The sequence below is a fragment of the Drosophila ananassae genome, chromosome 3R (genome assembly GCF_017639315.1).
Source record: "Drosophila ananassae strain 14024-0371.13 chromosome 3R, ASM1763931v2, whole genome shotgun sequence".
Taxonomy (NCBI): Eukaryota; Metazoa; Arthropoda; class Insecta; order Diptera; family Drosophilidae; genus Drosophila; species Drosophila ananassae.
In genome coordinates, this window is record NC_057930.1 from 12,951,936 (window position 1) to 12,974,869 (window position 22,934).

A 22,934-nucleotide genomic window follows, 5' to 3' on the forward strand; every position below is an offset into this window, starting at 1 on the left:
CTCTGACATCATGTAATTATTTTGGCAAATGATTGGCTAATTGCTGCCCTTGTGGGTGGAACTTATCACGGAGCAAGTGCCTCGCCGATAACAGAGGGGATCTATAGTTTATTTTCCATTTCTTTCAAAGCCTTGTGTAGGTGTCTCGGGGTGTTGCAACTTAATTAACCGAAATCGTGTGGCAGCCACCTCGCAGCGGTGCGAGATTGGCAGGTTATATGGCCAGTGGTGGTGCCGTTTTGGGTTTTTCCATTTTCCGAACCGTATTTTTTTCTCTTTTCGGGTGACTTTTGTGAAAGGAAACGGATGCATTGCAGGCCTCGACTGTTTATCTCTTTCCTTTCGCGCGGACTTTCCACTTTCGTTGCCCAGAATTGCCATTCAATGATTAATTAAAAAGATTTATGCTTTAATATCAGTGGCATTGCAATCTCAGAACCGCTTTTCCGACGCTCCACTGCCGTGTCCAGTTCAGTTCTTCAACAGACGAAGTCTCTGTGCCAGCTCTGAGCCAGTTCTCTAGATCCAGTTTCTGCCCTACCCAGCCAGTCTACCCAGTCCATCAAAAGTATCATTTCTTTTTTTCGGAGTGCAGAAAACCAAGTGGAAACTGTATCAATAGACGGGGCATATGCATTATGAGTCAGCTTGCTGTGGTTTGTTGTGTTTCTGGTGTGTGGTTGTGCCCCAGCCCCAGTTGGCCTCAAAATGTAACAAAATACACTTACCGCATACAGTGGAGATTGTCAATTAACCGATAGAGGCCATCTTAATGGGCGGGTCTGAGGCATCATGAGGCAATCTATCTATAATCTTAGAGGTTTATAGTTCTTTCTTTATAGAAACAAATATTCAAGACTCTTCACTGTACTGCTTGTAGCGTTAAAATCCATTTTTCCAACCACAAAAACGTGCGGCTCGTTTAATTGAAAGGCTTTTGGGGCATGCGACAAAACACGACGGATATTGAAAGTCAAAGCAACCGCTCCGCAACCGCCCCCCACTTCCTAGCTTCTGATCGCCAGATTCCAGGCTCCGAGATTGCCCAGCCATTGAAACAATATCCGAGTTTTAATTTATGCCAGAGCTTAGGCTTAGGCCAGAGTCGAACAATGAGTTGAGTTTTAAAGGCAGCAGTAAAGAAACCACTCACTCAGCAGCAAAACAAGACAAACTGCACCACCACCCACTGGAGATACTAGCTGCCAGCAGAGACTTGGACTTGAACTAAGAGGGGCTACTAAGGTTACTCTATAGGTTTAAGAGATATTAGATTTAAGAAAATGTATATTTTATAAATATTTAATAAATATGTCTTATAGACAGTCTATAGTCTAATTTTAAAATAAATAATACTACCAACCACTTCCCCCTCTAGGGTATAAACTCTTTGAAACCCAAAGACCTGGCCTGGCCCGACTTGGCATTTGCCTTTTTGGCCTGATCTCCTTGGCTCTTTTCTCCCTCCCTCAGCCTGCCTCAGTTGCTCAGGTTTTTGTGTTTTTTTCATAGTCTTTATTGGCTTGGGGCGCTAATATATGCTAATCCCGAGCTCCGACCGACACACCCACGCCAGGGCAAAGAAAAGCGCTGGAGGATTGGCGGGAAACTGGCAAAAAAAAAAAAAGCAAAAAGAGACCAGTCTAGAGTAGCCTTTGCTGCCGTTTTTGGGAAAGTGGTCGTCGCTGCACTCTTTCCTTTTACTTTCAACTTTTCCCCAATGCTATGGAGCGGCGGCTTTTCCTTGATGAATTTGCATTTAAGCTTCTCCAATTGAATATCCGTAAGCTGATAGGGGCACTACTACACACTATACTATATATAACTTTTCTTGGACTGATCTCGTTTGCTAATTTTTTGTGCGGCCATGTGGAAAGCTCTTGCTTGGCCAGCTTTTCCCTATTTTCTCGCTTTTCCCTCCAGAGACGTCGCCAAGACACAAGCTCGATACTCGAAGCAGTCACCCATAGTAGTGGTAGTTACCTTCTGGAGTGAGAAAAAAAAGAGTGTTTGGGCCATTTGCATGATTAATGTTTTCGGCCAATTCACTTTTCTTGAACTGGGCCTGGGCTGGGCCCTGGTTCAGTTGAGCTCCGCTGGAGCCAGTTGGAGGTGCCGTAGGGTGTGCCATCATTTACTTATTAGCCATACTATTAAGCCCAATTACGCCCAAGACCGGTGCGGGTGAAGTCTCTCAAGGCTGAAGTTTCCGGCCAAGAGCGGTGGCATAAATAAGAAATGGATCTGTGGCGCTGAAAGTGAAATTGTTACAGTTGGAGGCAGGGCTTTTGTAGTGAGTTCTTGTGAATGAACTCCAACTGAAAACTGTTTTGAGAGTTTTCAAGAATCACTTGGCATTCTTGGCCTGAAATAGAACCCATATCCATATCACAACCACTCAGTTGTTTCCTCTTTTTAATTAATGGCCAGGAATGCCAAACGAGTCTCGCCAATCGACATCCGATTTCCTAAATACCCTCCTGCCATATATATCTTATAGAGCTGTCAAAGAACTCACGATAACTTCATGGAATGGTAATTACATGGGCCTGGGGTTGGGCCTCTAAATACCAACATTGCCACCAAGTTTAGGCCCCGAGAACGTGACATAAGATGTGGGAAAGACACATCGCCCAGAGGGCTAATTACCAGAGCATTATGTGGAGCACACATTGGAATTATGTAGAGCCAGTGGGGTTTAGGACATGGCGTTACCAAATCACCTGGTCCAACGGTGAATTGTTCTGAAAACACCTTTTTTTCCGGTGGGTCTGGGCCAAGTTGTGGTTACATGGCCCATATGGCTGACCCAGGTCTGTGAAGTTGGCACCCCAAATTTCGAATTTCAAGAAAATAATAACTGACCATTATTGACCATCGTTTGACCACTATTGACCACAAATATTTTCGTTTTACCACCTTCCGAAAAAAAATTAGAGCAAAAAAACTTTCCGGGGGCCAACTTCACACTAGCCCCCGGGCATCAGAAAACATCTTTTGACATTAAATTTTAACGCATAGACCAGTTTAAACGATTGACCATCCCATAAAATCGATTGACCAACCCATAAAATCACTTGACCACCAAAAAAAAATTTTTTTTTTTAATTCCTCAAGGTCATGTGTCGGGGGCAAGCAACCAACGTCAGAATATGAAAAAAACATGTCATTTGAAAGCATTTTTGCAGAAATTGGAATTATGATAATTGACCATCTCTCAAAAATGAATGATCAATACATTTGAGAAAAATCTTCGTTTTACCACTTCGCAAAAAGAAGATATAGCCAAAAAAACTTCCCTGGGGCCAACTTCATACTACCCCCATCATATGTAGAAACATGTATAAAAAACGTATTTTTGCGAATTTCGCAATTCTAATGGTTGACCATTTCTAAACATCGTATCAACATTATCCTTAACAAAAATCTTCGTTTTACCACTTCTCAAAAAGAAGATATAGCCAAAAAACTTTCCGAGGGCCAACTTCATACTAGCCTCATCATATGTAGAAACAGAAATACGTATAAAAAACGTATTTTTGCGAATTTCGCAATTCTAATGGTTGACCATTTCTAAACATCGTATCAGCATTATCCTTAACAAAAATCTTCGTTTTACCACTTCTCAAAAAGAAGATATAGCCAAAAAACTTTCCGAGGGCCAACTTCATACTAGCCTCATCATATGTAGAAACAGAAATACGTATAAAAAACGTATTTTTGCGAATTTCGCAATTCTAATGGTTGACCATTTCTAAACATCGTATCAACATTATCCTTAACAAAAATCTTCGTTTTACCACTTCTCAAAAAGAAGATATAGCCAAAAAACTTTCCGAGGGCCAACTTCATACTAGCCTCATCATATGTAGAAACAGAAATACGTATAAAAAACGTATTTTTGCGAATTTCGCAATTCTAATGGTTGACCATTTCTAAACATCGTATCAACATTATCCTTAACAAAAATCTTCGTTTTACCACTTCTCAAAAAGAAGATATAGCCAAAAAACTTTCCGAGGGCCAACTTCATACTACCCCCATCATATGTAGAAACATGTATAAAAAACGTATTTTTGCGAATTTCGCAATTCTAATGGTTGACCATTTCTAAACATCGTATCAACATTATCCTTAACAAAAATCTTCGTTTTACCACTTCTCAAAAAGAAGATATAGCCAAAAAACTTTCCGAGGGCCAACTTCATACTAGCCTCATCATATGTAGAAACAGAAATACGTATAAAAAACGTATTTTTGCGAATTTCGCAATTCTAATGGTTGACCATTTCTAAACATCGTATCAGCATTATCCTTAACAAAAATCTTCGTTTTACCACTTCTCAAAAAGAAGATATAGCCAAAAAACTTTCCGAGGGCCAACTTCATACTAGCCTCATCATATGTAGAAACAGAAATACGTATAAAAAACGTATTTTTGCGAATTTCGCAATTCTAATGGTTGACCATTTCTAAACATCGTATCAACATTATCCTTAACAAAAATCTTCGTTTTACCACTTCTCAAAAAGAAGATATAGCCAAAAAACTTTCCGAGGGCCAACTTCATACTAGCCTCATCATATGTAGAAACAGAAATACGTATAAAAAACGTATTTTTGCGAATTTCGCAATTCTAATGGTTGACCATTTCTAAACATCGTATCAACATTATCCTTAACAAAAATCTTCGTTTTACCACTTCTCAAAAAGAAGATATAGCCAAAAAACTTTCCGAGGGCCAACTTCATACTAGCCTCATCATATGTAGAAACAGAAATACGTATAAAAAACGTATTTTTGCGAATTTCGCAATTCTAATGGTTGACCATTTCTAAACATCGTATCAACATTATCCTTAACAAAAATCTTCGTTTTACCACTTCTCAAAAAGAAGATATAGCCAAAAAACTTTCCGAGGGCCAACTTCATACTAGCCTCATCATATGTAGAAACAGAAATACGTATAAAAAACGTATTTTTGCGAATTTCGCAATTCTAATGGTTGACCATTTCTAAACATCGTATCAACATTATCCTTAACAAAAATCTTCGTTTTACCACTTCTCAAAAAGAAGATATAGCCAAAAAACTTTCCGAGGGCCAACTTCATACTAGCCTCATCATATGTAGAAACAGAAATACGTATAAAAAACGTATTTTTGCGAATTTCGCAATTCTAATGGTTGACCATTTCTAAACATCGTATCAGCATTATCCTTAACAAAAATCTTCGTTTTACCACTTCTCAAAAAGAAGATATAGCCAAAAAACTTTCCGAGGGCCAACTTCATACTAGCCTCATCATATGTAGAAACAGAAATACGTATAAAAAACGTATTTTTGCGAATTTCGCAATTCTAATGGTTGACCATTTCTAAACATCGTATCAACATTATCCTTAACAAAAATCTTCGTTTTACCACTTCTCAAAAAGAAGATATAGCCAAAAAACTTTCCGAGGGCCAACTTCATACTAGCCTCATCATATGTAGAAACAGAAATAGTTTTTTGGCTATATCTTCTTTTTGAGAAGTGGTAAAACGAAGATTTTTGTTAAGGATAATGTTGATACGATGTTTAGAAATGGTCAACCATTAGAATTGCGAAATTCGCAAAAATACGTTTTTTATACATGTTTCTACATATGATGGGGGTAGTATGAAGTTGGCCCTCGGAAAGTTTTTTGGCTATATCTTCTTTTTGAGAAGTGGTAAAACGAAGATTTTTGTTAAGGATAATGTTGATACGATGTTTAGAAATGGTCAACCATTAGAATTGCGAAATTCGCAAAAATACGTTTTTTATACGTATTTCTGTTTCTACATATGATGAGGCTAGTATGAAGTTGGCCCTCGGAAAGTTTTTTGGCTATATCTTCTTTTTGAGAAGTGGTAAAACGAAGATTTTTGTTAAGGATAATGTTGATACGATGTTTAGAAATGGTCAACCATTAGAATTGCGAAATTCGCAAAAATACGTTTTTTATACGTATTTCTGTTTCTACATATGATGAGGCTAGTATGAAGTTGGCCCTCGGAAAGTTTTTTGGCTATATCTTCTTTTTGAGAAGTGGTAAAACGAAGATTTTTGTTAAGGATAATGCTGATACGATGTTTAGAAATGGTCAACCATTAGAATTGCGAAATTCGCAAAAATACGTTTTTTATACGTATTTCTGTTTCTACATATGATGAGGCTAGTATGAAGTTGGCCCTCGGAAAGTTTTTTGGCTATATCTTCTTTTTGAGAAGTGGTAAAACGAAGATTTTTGTTAAGGATAATGTTGATACGATGTTTAGAAATGGTCAACCATTAGAATTGCGAAATTCGCAAAAATACGTTTTTTATACATGTTTCTACATATGATGGGGGTAGTATGAAGTTGGCCCCAGGGAAGTTTTTTTGGCTATATCTTCTTTTTGCGAAGTGGTAAAACGAAGATTTTTCTCAAATGTATTGATCATTCATTTTTGAGAGATGGTCAATTATCATAATTCCAATTTCTGCAAAAATGCTTTCAAATGACATGTTTTTTTCATATTCTGACGTTGGTTGCTTGCCCCCGACACATGACCTTGAGGAATTAAAAAAAAAAATTTTTTTTTGGTGGTCAAGTGATTTTATGGGTTGGTCAATCGATTTTATGGGATGGTCAATCGTTTAAACTGGTCTATGCGTTAAAATTTAATGTCAAAAGATGTTTTCTGATGCCCGGGGGCTAGTGTGAAGTTGGCCCCCGGAAAGTTTTTTTGCTCTAATTTTTTTTCGGAAGGTGGTAAAACGAAAATATTTGTGGTCAATAGTGGTCAAACGATGGTCAATAATGGTCAGTTATTATTTTCTTGAAATTCGAAATTTGGGGTGCCAACTTCACAGACCTGGCTGACCCACCGACTGGCCCCACACCTTTCGTTGTATGGAAACTGTTGCAGCACCTCGTGTTTGGTTTTTATTTTATTTTCTGTTTTGTTTTGATGGCTTTGTTTCCCATGTGTGAACAAAAAGCCAGCCAGGCCATAAAACAATGCAAAACACAGTTAGAGCCGCAAATGACAGTCGGGGACAGTCCGGGGGGAGAGAGACTAAACACCCATGAGTTCGGAGTGTAAGATCCATGAAATTATAACAAGTTTTAGGAAAAGTGTCAATGAACTGAACCAAAAACAAGAACTTTTCGTACTAATATTCTCATTTGAAGTGCCAGTGGGGCCTAAACCGATTCTGGCCAGCAAAGCGGAACAAACTTTTCTGACCCGAACGAAAGCGCTCCTCAACCATGGCAGTGGCAGGACCGGAAGGGCTAAAAAGTTGCCAGAAATCAAGTCGGCAGCTGATTGCAACTAACTGGCATTTCTGTGTTTAAATTTGTAAACAAAGTTTTATTATTATTTTTATTTAAAAACCCCTTCTCCTCATGCCTCCATGCTATCTAAGATTTGCATATTTTCCACTCTGGCATTGAGCTCCGGAAAAACGTGACTAGTTTTTTGTTCCTAACATAACAGAATCATTTTCTATAGAGAATATAGTCTCCTAACTATATCAGACCGGAGCGTGATTTCTTGAGCTTATCGTCATTTGTTTATTTTTGGCTTGTCGCTGAATTTAAATAGCAACTGGTCCGGACTCTAGAGTGCAGGTCTTGGCCTGAAATCGAGATTTTGTATTATTAGCGATAAGCTTCAGGGCTTCAGATATGCGGTAGAAACTTTAGAACAAGCTGTGGATGACTTAAGACTTATTTTTAAATTGTTTGCAATATTTATTCTAGCGGCCAACGGGTGGTATACGTAATGCTTCTTAATTGGATGATATTTAATAGATTAAGGTAGAGTTACTTGTTAGCGTCCTTTGTGGAGAAATAATCCCAGACCCACCTCCATCCACACTGAAACTCAACCACCCACTTGATGGCCCCTTGTCGGCCTGACAGTTCACTAGCCGGGGAACCCTTCACAAACTCTCTGTTAGAGCCGACAAATTGATGGCTGGAAATATTTTGTAACCTCCAGGCCAGGCCTGCCCAAAACTTTCCTCTCTTTCTTCAGTTACAAACTTATGCAATAGGAGTGGTTTGGGGGGTCTGGTTTTTGGCACGTCGTGGCATTTTCCTCCAGCCACGATCGTTCAACATAGTTAACCACACCGTGAAAACGTAGTTAACACTTGGATTTGGATCTTTCTCTTACTGGCTGACTGTCACTCGTTCACACCACATGTTCGGTTGAGCAACTTAGAAATGCAGTCGGCATTTCAGTTTGTTTCTGTCTCATTGTGGCTGCCTGGCTGCTCGGCATTTAAAATTCAGTTTACGCCGGCCGGCGAACTGAAAAATATTCAATCGCTTTGTCGCCTGGAGAGAAATAAATACATCAAGCTTAGAATGGGTATCTGTGGGCTGTCCGATGACTGACTGACAGTGTATCTGGATTTCCATACTCCGAACTCCACATTTCGACACGCGCAATTACATTTGTTTCGGCCCACAACCTGGCACTTGCTGGCCAAATAGTTTTGTCTAGTTTTTGTTCTGTTGGCGGACTTCAACTTGATTTGTGGCATATCGGCAGAGACTTTTGAAGTTCCCAAATAGAGAATGCCTGACTGAGATTGAGACTGAGACTATGACTGTGGCGAGTGCCTCAAAAATAGTTGTCAATTTTGCTTAAACTTGTAACTATTTTCTTTCAAATATTTTAAAATTGAATTCTTTTGAAAACAACCTACACATCACCTCGTAGAATTATAATAAAACTCTCATAAATTTCACTCAAGTTTCAACACCTTTTTCTTAAAAAAACTCCAACCTTTTTTTCTGGCCACTACCCAGCCCACATGATTAGCAAATTGATTGATGTATGGGCCACTCCTGAATGTTTTTGTTCTCTTACCTGAACACTGAAAGATATTGTATCTTGCAGAGCTACCGAAAGCACTGTCCGGCCCCCACGCCTTGACTTTCCACCAAAAGGTTAAGTGGCGATAAGATGGCCAACTCATTTGAATTTCAGGCAGTACAGCCAGTTGATAATACAGTGTTTATCATTTTTATCGAACCATTAGCCAGAGACGCCCACATTGCGGCCAAAAGAAAGTCAAGACCCAAGACCCACTTCCCCTTACCATTTATCTGTTTAGTCAACAGGTTGATTTATTAATTGAAATATTCCCCCGCCCGAAATTGAATTTAAGTTGACTCTTTCGCAATCAGGTTTCGGTGTGTTTGCTTGACAAATGCATTTCTAATGAGATTTGCCCGGATCCGAGACGCAAAAAGCTATTCTGCCGTCTCACCAGATGATGTCAGATTTTAGATTCCACTTAACCGAATTTGTTTTCCCCTAAGTTTGCCCAATTGCGTGCCACAAAAATCATAAATAAAACATTTTCGGAGCTGCCTGGGATCTTGGCTTTCTATTAACCGTTTTGTTGGATGTCCAGCGGGTTGAGGTCGATCATAAATCAAAATTATATTTCTATTATTCACTTTTCGGGCCAACAACTGCGGGCCAACATCAACTCTTTATTGGCAGACTGCAGCGAAAGGTTTAATTGAATTTTTTGTTTCCTTTCGGCGAGGAGGCGCATTGAGGGTTTCCTGTCAACGATTTCTCACTTTGCACTTATCTGGTAGTCTGGTAGTCGTGTTCGACCCCGAAAAAAGAGTCAAGATTGTTTAACAAGCCGTAAAAATAATCACAGCAAGCATAACAATTTGTTGGCCCGCCCACTCCACTCCACTCCACTGCAGTTGCAAATCGCCAATTGAGGTTGCCAGAGGTTGTTTACGGCACATTGGAGGATCGGTAACTCTATCCGCATATGGCTGATGGAAGAGTGCTGACGGGATATGTCTTTGCCATCTCTTTTGACCCAGATGAGTAATCAGTTTATAGGTCCCGCCATCTCTGGTTTCAGATTCATCTTAGAGAGTCCCCCTCCCGACTGTATTTCTTCAAAAATTTACATCACAAACAAAGCCAGATCGCGAGGTGTGAGGTCTTTGATTACCAATTTAAATATTTGCCAGGGTTTTAGGGTCTAGAAAGTGTGATTAAAACAGTGACTTAAAATAGTTTTTATTTAATTATTTTCAATCGAAATTTTCTTCTTTTTTATCTTATTCTCTTGACTTTATATTGTATACTTTTGGGATCTGTTTTAAAATGATTATATAAGCATTTATTTTTTAAGAGTATATTGAAGAGTTATATATTCTTACTCTTAGTATTTTATTAAAAGTCATAATAAGCCCTTGATTAATTATTATTTTCCACTGCCTTTTATCTTCCTTTAAAGCGCCATTTATTTTGCAAACACAACAAACTTATCAAAACTGATACCATATACCACCTACCATCTAAGCCATAAACAGTCTATATTTATTTATAATTGTGGCAATGATTTCACCCTTAGACTTACTTCTAATTATGACCTACCACTTCCTTTGCGTTTTTAGTTTATATTCATAAGTGCATCATTATATCGCGTCTTAAAATATTAATTCCCCCACAAGCTGGTCAGCGAGTCTGCCATTTGGCTGAGATTGTTTGGGTGTGAATTTCGAAGCTGGTTAATGAGCTCAGGAAATCGTCGCCTGCTGGCCATGAGACAAATAGTAAAAAATGAAAAAAAGTCTCAGACAAGCACGCAAAAAATCTCAACACAAAAAAAAGGCTAAATTACACTTGGCCATAATTTACAGAGTAATCTTTTTTTTGCACAACAGTTTCTATGGTACATGTTATAAGCAAAAAAATCTGTTAAGCTATATATTCATATTTTTTTGTTTTTATAATTAACTGTGAAATATTTAGTTACTATTTTAAACCTAAAACAAAGGTGCGGCCTAACCAAAAATCAACAAGAATGTGGAACTTATGACCACAAATTAGATTCAAAATGAGAAGATCTCCAAAAAGAGTGACTCAACAAAGAACTTTTGACATATTTTATTAAATTTAAATAAAAACTAATCTATAATAAATTAAGAGCCAATACCAGTGGGCAGATTTTGGCATCTTGGTAACTTTAAAATTTATGAAATGCCGGAAATGATTTATCAATGGGTTCTAAGACTTCGCCGACTTCTAATCAAATTATAAGTAATGTCATAAAGCCATTTTAATAGCACAAAATTAAGTACTTAAAATTTATCACCCCAACAGAATTATGCAAAAATCTGTGCATTCGATGGATGCTGAAAAGCAAAAAGAGACACACACACTGTGGGCAGATATTTGGGGGCTGGCAGCTGACAGACTGACACTTGTTATTAGAGCCAACACTTTCGGCCTGGGTGTACTCTCGGTCATGGTTGTTGTTGCCTTTGGTTGTCAAATTGTAGCAATTTGGTTAAGTGCGTTGCAACTGCTGCGGCTCCTGCGTTGAAAAAAATAAAAGCGTATGAAATCACATGTATCTGTATCTGAAACTTAAAATGCACCAGCTCCCCCGGCCACCTCCGCTGAAAATCTCATCTGTGGGCGTTACTTTGAAACGCATTTTTTTGGAGTGGTTTCCAGCAACTCCTCTGCACCATTTAGCAGTACATAAAACTGAAGCACGACACGAGAAAATGGAATATAAAATGCCTCACTCTCTATATAATTAAGTCAGAAATTGATATTTTTTGGACAGATTGGGGCATTATGTAATCAATATCTTGAATGGGGCAATCGGTTGTAAAGAGGCTATGATATTGATATGCCAGGCAACAAAAGTGAGATAATGAGGGTTAAAGAGGAGTTTAAATAGAAAGTTTGCTATCAATATTCTAGAAAAATGTTTCCTGAACTAGAAATCTCTGCTATTCCCACAGTAATTACTCGCTAAACCCCACATATGATCACCAATTTACGCCAACTTTGACTCTCAAATCACAGACTTGTCGCTCAATTAACTAAAGCCCGGCTTAAGCATCTCTTTCGGAAGTTTAGCCATATAATTAACACTTATAATCGCGCCAAATAAAAAGACTTTCCAGCCAGATCCCAGCTCCAAACAGGTACCTCTCTCCTGGCCGAAAATTACTTGCACAAATAGCAATCATTAGACAAATTGCGCGGCCATTACAGAGTGCACTACGTGCCATCAACCTCCCAAAAAAAATAAAAATAAAATGGGGGAAAAAAAGTAATAAAATCGGAGACACCGAACAAACCTTTTAACTAACACTAATGCTTGATTAAACTTTCAAATCAGTTGAGGCCGCCAGAGATGCAGTTGGTTGGAGATTGAAACTCCACCGAAACCACTCCTCTTTTTCGGGGCTTTAAGCCAAAAGAGACCGACCCGACAGCATTTTTCATCAACTTTGACACCCGAGAGTACTGGGTAACGAAAATATTTTCTTCCTGCTTTCCATGCCATGGTCTCGTTCAGTTTTCAGTTTTCCGCCTGTGAAATTTATGGCCAGATTTTCCCAGAGTTTCCCAACTAAACGCCTTCAGGCATCACGCTTGTCACGTAGTTCAAGTGGTGGGCCAGCAAATTGCAACGCTTTATTATTGAATTATATTTCATATTTTATTTTAAAGTTTTTTCCATCAAATGGCTTGTCGAATTAATTGCGGCTAACCTGTTTCACTTTGAATTGCAACAGCCGATCGGAGATCACAGATCACAGATCTTTGCAATTAATCAAAATTGTCTAAAAAATGATTGGATCTTTCAAGCTTACCTCATTGCCATGTGAGTTTGCCACTAAGATATTGACAGATTGATGAAATGAGTGGGTTTATTAGATGATTGAACACTGATTGAGTGGATTTTCGAGGTGATGTCTTAGAGATTCTACCTATATAGGCTAGAATAGATAGAAACTTTGAATTAAATAATTGTTATAAATTATTTCCTGCCTCCAGACACTCGCCACTTGACAGCATTTGTTGCCCACAAAGTGCCAGACTTACATCTCGCCCAGAACAATGCAAATAAATCATAATAATTATTGATTATACTTTATACTTAGCCCACACACAAGTCCCAGTTGCAGCCAACAAAAGGCTTCGCTTCCAATGCTGGCCAGCAGCAGGCCCGAACAAAGGTAATTCGATTGGTAATTTGCATTTCAAAAAAAATAAGTATTTGAAAAGCGTAGAAGCGTAGCAGATTGCAGCAATCCAAAAATGACAATGAGGCAAAAACTATTTTAATTACAAATCGCAAGAAGGTGCAAGGCAGCAGGCAGGCGATAAATAGCTCCATGCAACTGCTGGGGACGGATAGTTGGCAGCTCCAGGGCAGTCCAGCTATTTTTCACGGCGCGAATCAAAGGAAGAGAGCCAGCCAAGTGGCACAACAACAGCAAGTAGCTTAAACTAGACACTGAAAGAAATTTAAAACATTTTATGATGGGTTTTAAGAAAAGAGGTTTAAGAGATACATACTACTAGTAGAGATACTACTTGAAGTGCTAGACCATCTTTGTTTATAAATGACAATGTTTGTCTCTTATATCATAGTTCTAAGAATTAAAAACCTTTTAAAATATTAAACTTAAAAATTTTTAACTATTTTTTTAATATTTTTAATTAATAAATAACTTAAATAGTTACCTTTTTTCCTCTGTGTATTAAACTATGAACAGACTGCATTCATTTGAATATGCGGCACATGCAGGCGGGCCCACAGATCCCCATAGACCGCCCTCCCTGCCACGCCTTGCCTGCACCCCCCTCTAGCCGCCCCCCTTTCGCCCCGCCGCCCATGCCAGCCCCCATCCATATCTATCCGAATAGCATCTGTCAGAGCAAGTCGCCTGTAACTTTCCCCCATAAACTAGCGGCGAACTGCGACTTGGCCAAGGCACCAGATAAAGAAATTGGCTGCACAATATCAGATGCAAAAGGGGGGGGCTAAAAGGGGGTTGAGGGGGGCAAGGTGTCTGTCAACTATACACTTTTTTTCCAGTGTTTCCACTGCCTCTGTATTGTTGTTTGTTTGGTTTGTTTGTCAATCTGTCTGCCTGTCTGTCGGTGGGGCTGCAGTGCGTTTTGAGTTTTGGTTGGATTTTGTTTTGGTTGCCATCGTCTTTTCTTGAATGCCACCTCGACTGCCTGATTATTTCACTTGATTTGTGTTATGCAAATTGATTTTCTTTTTGTGTCCTCTCGGCTGTTGTTTGCCCAGCGTTTGTTCGAGTGTTTGTTGCTGCTGAGAGTTGTTTATGGCAAGGTAGCTACTCTTTTGATTGGCCTTTGTGCAATAGTTGAGCTTATGATTGCACTTCGAATCGAAATAGCCGTTTACATGTGGTGACAGATCAGTGACAGTGGCCGGAGATAGCGGAAGATTTATGGAGAGAGAAAAGGAGAGCTCCTAGAGAGCGCCTGGAGAGCTTCTTAAAATAATTCGTCACATTCCTAAATCCATAAGTCATAAACTTAACGTCTTTTAAGTGAACAGTTTCATACATTTGGGGACAGATCAGTGACAGTGGCCGGAGATAGCGGAAGATTAATAGTGAGAGAAAAGGAGTGAGAATGAGTAGCGCCAGGAGAGCTCCAAGGGAGCTACTGAAGAGATCCTGAAGAGCTCAAAACACATTAAGTGACCTCCACAAAGTCTCAAGTCAGAAACTGAAATTCTATTATGTATATAGTTCTAAGCAATAGCGGAGATAGAGGAAGATTTATGGCGAGAGAAAAGGAGAGCTCCTAGAGAGCTCCTGGAGAGCGCCTGGAGAGCTCCTTGAAATAATTCGTAACATTCCATAGACTTCCACCAAGACTCAAGTGATTTAAGTGCACAGTTTTATGACTTAATTAAGCCATTGCCACAAACACTGAATCTTGACCAAAACAGCAGCCCAAACAATCTATCTTTGTATCTGCATATCTGTATCTAAACTATAGTATCTGCCATGGCAGTGGGGAGTGTGTTCCACTCGGCTGACCCAATCATGCCATTGTAATGGCTGCTACTGCTGTTTCTGCTGTTGATTTGCCTAATTTCGTTTTACGGCTTTTGGAGGGAACATGTACGCCCACCACCTACCTCCATCCGTAATCCGTAATTCCGTATTCCGTATTCCGTCTGAGAGAATTTATTGCAGTCGGTGGGCAGTGCAGACAGAACAGACCGTAAGGTTCGGGGCTCTAATAACTTTCCACCAATGGCCATTCCTATATGCAGATTGTTATTAAACAATTAAAGCGATCGTGGGTGCCGACTAGCGGCAATTGATTAATTGTTTAGCATGTTTCAAGTGTGAGTACTTGGAGCACCTCCCCCCTTGAAAAAATATAGAATTTGCAACCATTTGATGTAGTTTCGATCATTCCTCGCGTGTTAGAACAGCGATTGCTGTTTTGGACTTTAGGTCGCAAACGTGTTCCACGGAATATGCAAATTAATGAGCGGCCGCCGCGCCGTGCCGACCCGAGATTGTAGATTGAGTATCTGGCAGATACGTGTGCGTGCTACCAAATGTGTCGCTCGTCGCTCGGTCGCTCAAAAACTCAATAGGACAGGTCTCAAACGGCCGTGTAGTCGCTCTTTTCTTGGCCCCGTATCTCGGCTCTCCGATAGCCCGACTCAATATCGGCAAAGTGGTTTTCAAATCGTTGAAATCTCGTCAGTTTCATTTGAGCCGCGCTAAAAAACGATACGCGACAACGGCTGGCACGGCCAATACCGATTTTTAAAAAACAATAACAATACAACGACAAGCAATATTTTTTTTGAATAATTTTAAGGCAATGCTTTATTTGTTGTAGAAAGAAATTAGCGAACAAACTCAGCGAAAAACGTGCAACGAATATTTTATAAAAAATACAAATACTTCAATACAGAATAATAATAGTTTTTGAACAAAAAATTACAAAAAAAGTGTTTGTAAGAAAGAGAATTTGAAGAAATAAAAGATAAATAGATACCGCAACGAATTGAAACGGCACTGAAAGATAGAAGATACAACGAACCGAGAAGCGAGTGAGAAAAATATACAAAGAGAACACCCAACACGACCTTGACAAAGTCGCAAAAAAACGAACAAAAAAACAGAAACAAATGCTATGAAGACTAGTCATCAAAATAAATAAACATATAGCAGCAAAAAGAATAAAGTATTATTTAAAGTGTATTATTAATTATACGAAAAAAATTAAAAACGAAACCACAACGCCCCCAAAACAAAAATCACAGAAAAAAAAAACAATTACGAATTTATAGCCTTAAAGCGGAGCCAAAAGTTTCAGTTTTGGTTTCGGTGGGCGTCTGTCTCAAATGTGCCATAAAAATAAAGATAACCAAGAAGCCAGATTCGCAATTAACTAAATAAGTTAAGGCAAGTGAACAGTGTGTCGAGGAATGTTTTGTGGGCCACCAAGGACGAACGAAGAGATTGAGAAATGTTCGCCCCACGGAACTCGTCGCCAACTGCCATTTACGGCAAGGAGGATGTGGCAGCCTATGAGGTAAAGGTCGTCTCCCGATACAGATACTACTGTCTGTACTGCCCAAAGATATCCAGATATAGCTCTTGAATACATATACTTAACCGACTTTGGTAGCCCGTCACTGAAGTCAACTTTCATTCGCATTTAGTTGAGATATCCGAGGAAAGCAAGTTCTGTGGCGAGTGCGCTGTTTACCTGGCTTTTCTCTGGCTCTGGCTCTGGCTCTTTCTACTTTTGCATATTTGATCAGAGCCACATCCGTTTCGATATGGATATCTGTCCGCGGTGGATAGTTAGATAGTTAGATACATATGTATTCCAGCTGCCCACTCTCGACTGCCTCATGATTCATTTGTCTCCGCACTTGTAATGGATTTTTGTGGTTTTTATTCTATTTGAGCTTGAATTGCTGCCGTTGAGAGTCGAGAGCCCCCCGGGGTAATTATGGGCAATTAGCTATTGTCGGCAGCATCTGAGAGAACCAAAGGAATCTATCTATCGAGACAGTGTCAAGGATGGAATCTAAGCCAGCTTAGATTGATTTTATTCTATCGGGAATAGCCGCCTGGCTTGGCTGCGATTTTGGCTCGTTTTCATTGTCATAAACAGTTTGCTCACGTAACCCATCTGAAGGTATAGTCTTTTTTTTGTTTTTTTGTTATGAGGGCCATGTACGGTTGGCATATAAGCCGATGAAAGCCAATTGGAAATGCACAAAGCGTGGTGGCAAAAGCTTGACAAAAAAAAAAATACAAACAAAACCAGAATTTCTATTCGCCAATAAATTTATTTGCTATTTAACCCGAAAGCCAAACCAGCATAATTGCAATTAATATTCATTTGTTTAAAGCCGCTGACTTATCAACATCTCAATAATTCATCCATTAATTATGCAAGAAATTCTTAATGTTAATCTTTTCCTGCTCCGGCTATTTATTGATTTAAACTGGCGGGGAATTCATTAGGCCGGGCTCTTGTTTTTCAAATCAGAGGCTTTAGGCGCCAGCCAGATTCTGGCTGCCGGACTGTAACCGAACCAATAATCTTCGGCATGCCATGTTGCTCTTCTCCCCAGAGAGTCTTGATGGGATTAATTGTAATTATGTATGAACAAGTCTTAACTATAAATATTAATAAGCTAATAAAGGGGGCGGAGAAATGGCCTCAACATGCATATTCTGACAAAAGGCCTCGCGGGAGGCTTATATTATTTTATTCTCCGCTTTTTTTGTGGCCTTAAGGTATACATTTTCATTGCATGATTTTCGGTTGACACCTGTCGTCCGATGGAAATATTTCAGCTTATTTTGTGGCCTTTTTCGCTCGAATTGTGGGCAGCAAGCCGCTTGAAATGCGAACTGCTGTGGGCTGGCTATAGAATTTTTGAATTTGGCCAACAATTGCAGCCACCAACAGCTGCGTGCATTGAACTTGGTCGAAAACAATAAACAGCAGCGGCAGCGGTAGTAACTCCATCATTAAGTCGGCTCAGAGCATGAGACGGGCATTGGGCCAAAAAGCAGACACTTGACCGCAAAGTGATTCGCCTTCGGGCGCTCTCAGACGCCAGCCCAGCCGCTTTCTGGCCAATTTTACTGTCTGGTCATGGCCAAGACTCCGTCACTCATTCATGCTTTAAGTTAAATAATAATTAATTATCATTTAACGGCCGCATCTGTCACACAAAATGGAAATTTCAGTTCTCTTCGGTTGGGCATCCATTTCGCTACTACACCAAATATGTAACAAAAGAATTTTGCTTTGTTTTGGCTTAGTTTTTTTTTGTGGGCTGTTTTTTATATTTGGCAACTCCCAAATTAAGCTTTGATGGATGGCGTGTGTTGACTTCCGTTTGTAAAAAAAAATAGAAAAGAATTTGTAAAATAAATGGAATTTCAAATAGCATTGAAACGGAGGCAGGTTGTTGGATGTTTAATTTTAAATCTCTAAGTTTCTTTATGATAAAAAATTAATAAAATTCCAATTTTAAATCTACTAAACTCTCGTAACATCCCCATTAATTTTTTGTTGCTGCTGTTTTGCCTAATTATCATTTCAAAACGAATTAAACCCCGCAGTAGCAATCAAGCTCACGGATTTGGTTGCGCATACGCCCCGTAATTGCGCAGCGATCTCTTTCTACCGATCTCTCTCTAGCTCTCTCTTTCTCTGGCAGATATCGATGCCAGTTGGTCATGATTTGGGGGAAGCTTTGATTATCATTTTTCAGTCATGGTTAGCATATTTTCATTGTGGCCGCCTCTCAGTCATGCTCAGAAAATTTGTTTACAATTTCACGGCATATTATTGTCATTAAAAATGCAAATATGCGGGAGAGGCGCAAAAGAGACAGTCTAATAGACGTAGAAAGAGATGGAAGGGAAACCGGTTGGCCAGATCGACCGACCTTATGCATTAAAATATAGATTTTAGAGCTGCGTTGGTGTTCAGTGAAACACAAGCCAATAAAATAATTCTCGTAGTAAACAGATCGCTGGAGTCTCTCAGTCTCATGCTCCACGGCTACTTTGTTTTATTTCGAGATGATCTCAGCTTGAATGTATCTGTATCTGTATCTGTATCTGCGACGCAGAAGAATCAAGCATCTTTTGGATGCTCTTTGCATGCCAGAGCTGACAGATCGCCCACGTCCGTCTATATTCTTTATTCGATATTGGATTCCATATTCCAAACCCCACCAGAATGCGGCAGTCAGGTGCTAGCACTTTGCTCGACTTGCACTTCCTTTTCACTTTTTGCCATTTGTTATTGTTATTTCAGTCATAGCTCAAAATACTCAACCTGTTCTGTACAATTTCTGTACGCCTTTAGTTTTTTTTATGCCTTTTTGTTTTTTAATAACCCATTACTTAGTCGCTTGGGCAAGATCAAGGTGAAGCTCAAGTGAGGCGTAACAACTGGCTTTAAAATATTATAAAAAAAAGGTACAAAGAGCTACATTTGTGGGGAAATGATGAATGAAATCATTAAGGTTTTCTAACTAGAAATGGAAGAAAGACTTGTTTGTTTTAAGAGGGCCCCAACTTCCATTATTTATTTAATAATTCAATACATGCTTTCTCCCCTTTTTTGAAATTACATAAAAATATTCCAAAAAACTATTGACGGAAAATGTAAAAACGAAAAACATTGGAAAATAATGTTGACATGATGTGGCAGTTTTTTATTTTCGTTTATGTAAATCATATAAGGCTGGGTTCATATGTAAACACATCGTACCAACATGATAAATGTGCGAATTGTGTGCGTTAACAATTCACACAGCAGGTTTTTTTCGCCGGCTTTGGTTTTTTGAGCAAATATGTATGTCCGGCCTTGGTAGACAAAAATATAAGCAATAAGTACACCCAGAGTGATGTAATTCCTAATGATTTTATGTTCTCGTTTCTTTTTGCAGATAAAACTCAAAAAAGTCTTGGGCCTGACTGTGTGCAGCAATGCGGCTCTGGATGTGTCCCCAGTCAGCGGCCTGCTGGCCTATCCAGCTGGGTGAGTTCAAAAAATTGTACATATATTCCATGTGTCATGCTGGGCCAAAGGGAAACCATCACAACCAACAGAATTGCCTAGCAGGGACATCATTTCCTCCTCTATTTTTGTTGGTTTTTGCTGAGATTTCAACTTAAAGCCATGAATTCGGTGGATTTTTCTCGTCAACCGACACACATGGCTGAATATTCGCATTTCTTCGCCATAAATATGGAAGAAATTCAGTGACAACTAACGAGGGGAAATGGCAGCTATAAGAGGTAGCTGAAATAAGTGACATTATGTCACATTAAATGTCAATGCGATGCTGGGATTTGCATACATGCCAGTACAGTGCTTGGGCTATTACGGGGCGTATACGTAATCTGCAAAATAGAAATAATCATCAATGACAGATTGGTTAAGCGGAGGCTCACTGATAACTCGGAAAATTGTCAAAGGAGAGCTTAACTCTGATTCAATTTCTACTCTTTAGCTGCCGGCCTTCCTTGTCCTTGGTCCTGTTTTTAAATTGTAATTAATTAGGCCCTGAAACTATACTAATTATGTGCATTAGTATAGTAGTGCACATTTACGCTGGAATTACGATGAAAAGTTCTTTTCTCTCGGCGGATGTGTGTGCTAGAGCCATTTGCGAGCATGAATAAATAGAAATTGCCAAGGAGAACACATATACTGCACTTGAAAGCGAGTCTTTAACTCAATTTAATAAAATATAAATAAGCGAGAAAGTATTTAAAACTTTATATATTTTATTTATTCAAGTGTATAGTGTGCAAGATGTGGGCGTGATGTGCTCATTAACCAGGAACACTAGCGGCAACAGAAATAAAACCGGGGCGGCCAAAGAGCAGCTTAATAATGAGCCCGGCAGAAGGCAGTTAACTGCTGGCATAAGAGGGTTAAATGGGGGGTCGAAAGTGGTCGAAGGTGGTGGCTCGGAAAGGCACAAACAAAGTGGTAACAGAGGGGGAAAAAGAAAAGGAAACGAAAGCCGGGCCGAGCTTACATCCTTGGGCATTTTAAATGTGTAACCAACTCTGGCTGTCATTGCTTGGTCAAGGACGTGTTTAAAGGATCTTAAAGTGGCTGATAAATGCCATCAGAGTTGTGGAGTGAAAATATAAAGATTTTAACTTTTATTTCACAGCTGCACCGTGGTGCTGTTCAACGCCAAGCGCCAGACACAGGCCTACTTGGTCAACACCTCCCGCAAAGCATTCACATCCGTGGCCTTCTCCCGCTGCGGTCGCTACGTGGCCACCGGAGAGTGTGGCATCAACCCAGCGATCAAGGTCTGGGAGCTGGAGTCACCCAACGGCAGTCTGGAGCACTGCACTGGCGGCAGTGTTGTGGCAGAGTTTGTGGATCACAAATACGCCGTCACCTGTGTGGTAAGATTACTTTACTAGACTATCTTAATAATTTATTAATTGTCAACTAATTGTAGGCCTTTTCGCCCACGGGCAAGTACCTGGTATCGGTGGGCTCCCAGCACGACATGATCGTCAATGTGTTCGACTGGCGGGCCAACCTGAAGATGGCCTCGAATAAAATCAGCTCGAAAGTGGCTGCCGTGTGCTTCGCCGAAGATGGCAGCTACTTCGTCACTGTGGGCAATCGCCATGTCAAGTATTGGTATCTCGAAGGAGGCAGGAAGGTAAGAAGGTCCTCCCAAGGGAAGAGGCATCTCTTTGAATATTAATCCCATAATTTATTCTGAAGGCCAAAAGCTAATGATTTACATCCATTTTGCAGTACAAGGATCCAATTCCCTTGATGGGACGCAGCGCCATTCTGGGTGATTTGCGGGACAACGACTTCTGTGCGGTGGCATGTGGCAAGGGCATCTGTGCGGAGAGCACGTACGCCATCACGCGTCAAGGTCATCTGGTGGAGTTCAGCTCCCGCCGCCTGCTGGACAAGTGGGTGCAGTGCCGCACCAGCAACGCCAACTGCCTCTGCGTCAACGAGCGCTTCATTCTCGTGGGCTGTGCCGAGTCCATTATTCGGATCTTCAACGCGGCCACGCTGGAGTATGTGACCACCCTGCCTAGGACCCACTACCTGGGCGTGGACGTGGCCCAGGGCATCCAGATCAATCACATTATGTCGGTGCCGCAGCAGGCCAAGTTTCCGGACTGCATTGCCATGGTTTTTGACGAGCAGCGATCCAAGGTAACATATTTCTAAAGGATATTCCATTCAAGGATAATAATAGCATACCCTCTTCCCCCTAGGTGAGCTGCGTCTACAACGATCACTCGCTGTATATCTGGGATCTGCGCGACATCTCGCGGGTGGGAAAGTCGCACTCCTTCCTCTACCACTCCACGTGCATCTGGGGCGTGGAGACAGTGCCATACAATGTGGAGCGGGAGCCGTCGCAAACTCTGCCGGAGGAGTGCTTTGTGACCTGCTCCTCGGACGACACGATTCGTGTTTGGGGCCTCGATGGCTGCACCAACAACGACATCTACCGGAGGAACATCTACTCCAAGGAGCTACTGAAAATCGTCTACAGCGACGAGGAGCTGCAGTTCATCAAGGATCAGGGCTCGTCGCTGTTCGACAAGAGCGGCAACTCCTCCTACGACGGCCGGAACGGAGTGCGATGCATCAAGATCAGCCCGGAGCTGCAGCATCTGGCCAGCGGGGATCGGTGTGGCAATATCCGGGTGTACAGCCTCGTGAATCTCCGCCTCCTGACCACCATCGAGGCCCACGAGTCGGAGGTCCTCTGTCTGGAGTACTCCAATGACAAGATCGAAAGGAAGCTGTTGGCCAGTGCCAGTAGGGATCGGTTGATTCATGTCTTCGATGTGGCCCAGGACTACTTGCTGCTCCAGACCCTGGACGATCACAGCTCCTCCATTACCTCGATCAAGTTTGTGGGTGCCGGACTGAACTTCCAGATGATAAGCTGCGGGGCCGACAAGTCCATTATGTTCCGGAGTTTTCAGGTGAGTCACAAGCTTCGGAAGGAGGTCAGGATTAGAAGTAACACTTACTTTTCAG

The 22,934-nt window shown here is 40.6% G+C and overlaps 1 protein-coding gene across 13 annotated transcripts in view; it reads left to right on the forward strand.

Moving 5' to 3' along the window:
* The window catches only part of LOC6496841 (mitogen-activated protein kinase-binding protein 1), a 58,288-nt gene that overhangs the window by 26,525 nt on the left and 8,829 nt on the right, over positions 1-22,934 (forward strand). For 10 of the 13 annotated variants that reach the window (XM_032454992.2, XM_032454994.2, XM_001963258.4 and 7 more), the window contains 5 exons: positions 19,825-19,916; positions 21,067-21,310; positions 21,367-21,576; positions 21,675-22,094; positions 22,157-22,879. In XM_032454992.2, the coding sequence (XP_032310883.1) occupies positions 19,825-19,916; positions 21,067-21,310; positions 21,367-21,576; positions 21,675-22,094; positions 22,157-22,879 (1,689 nt within the window). Of the gene's footprint in view, positions 1-15,553; positions 16,425-19,824; positions 19,917-21,066; positions 21,311-21,366; positions 21,577-21,674; positions 22,095-22,156; positions 22,880-22,934 lie in introns of those variants that run through there. The other 3 variants (XM_032454993.2, XM_014905902.2, XM_014905908.2) reach the window with 3 other exon arrangements.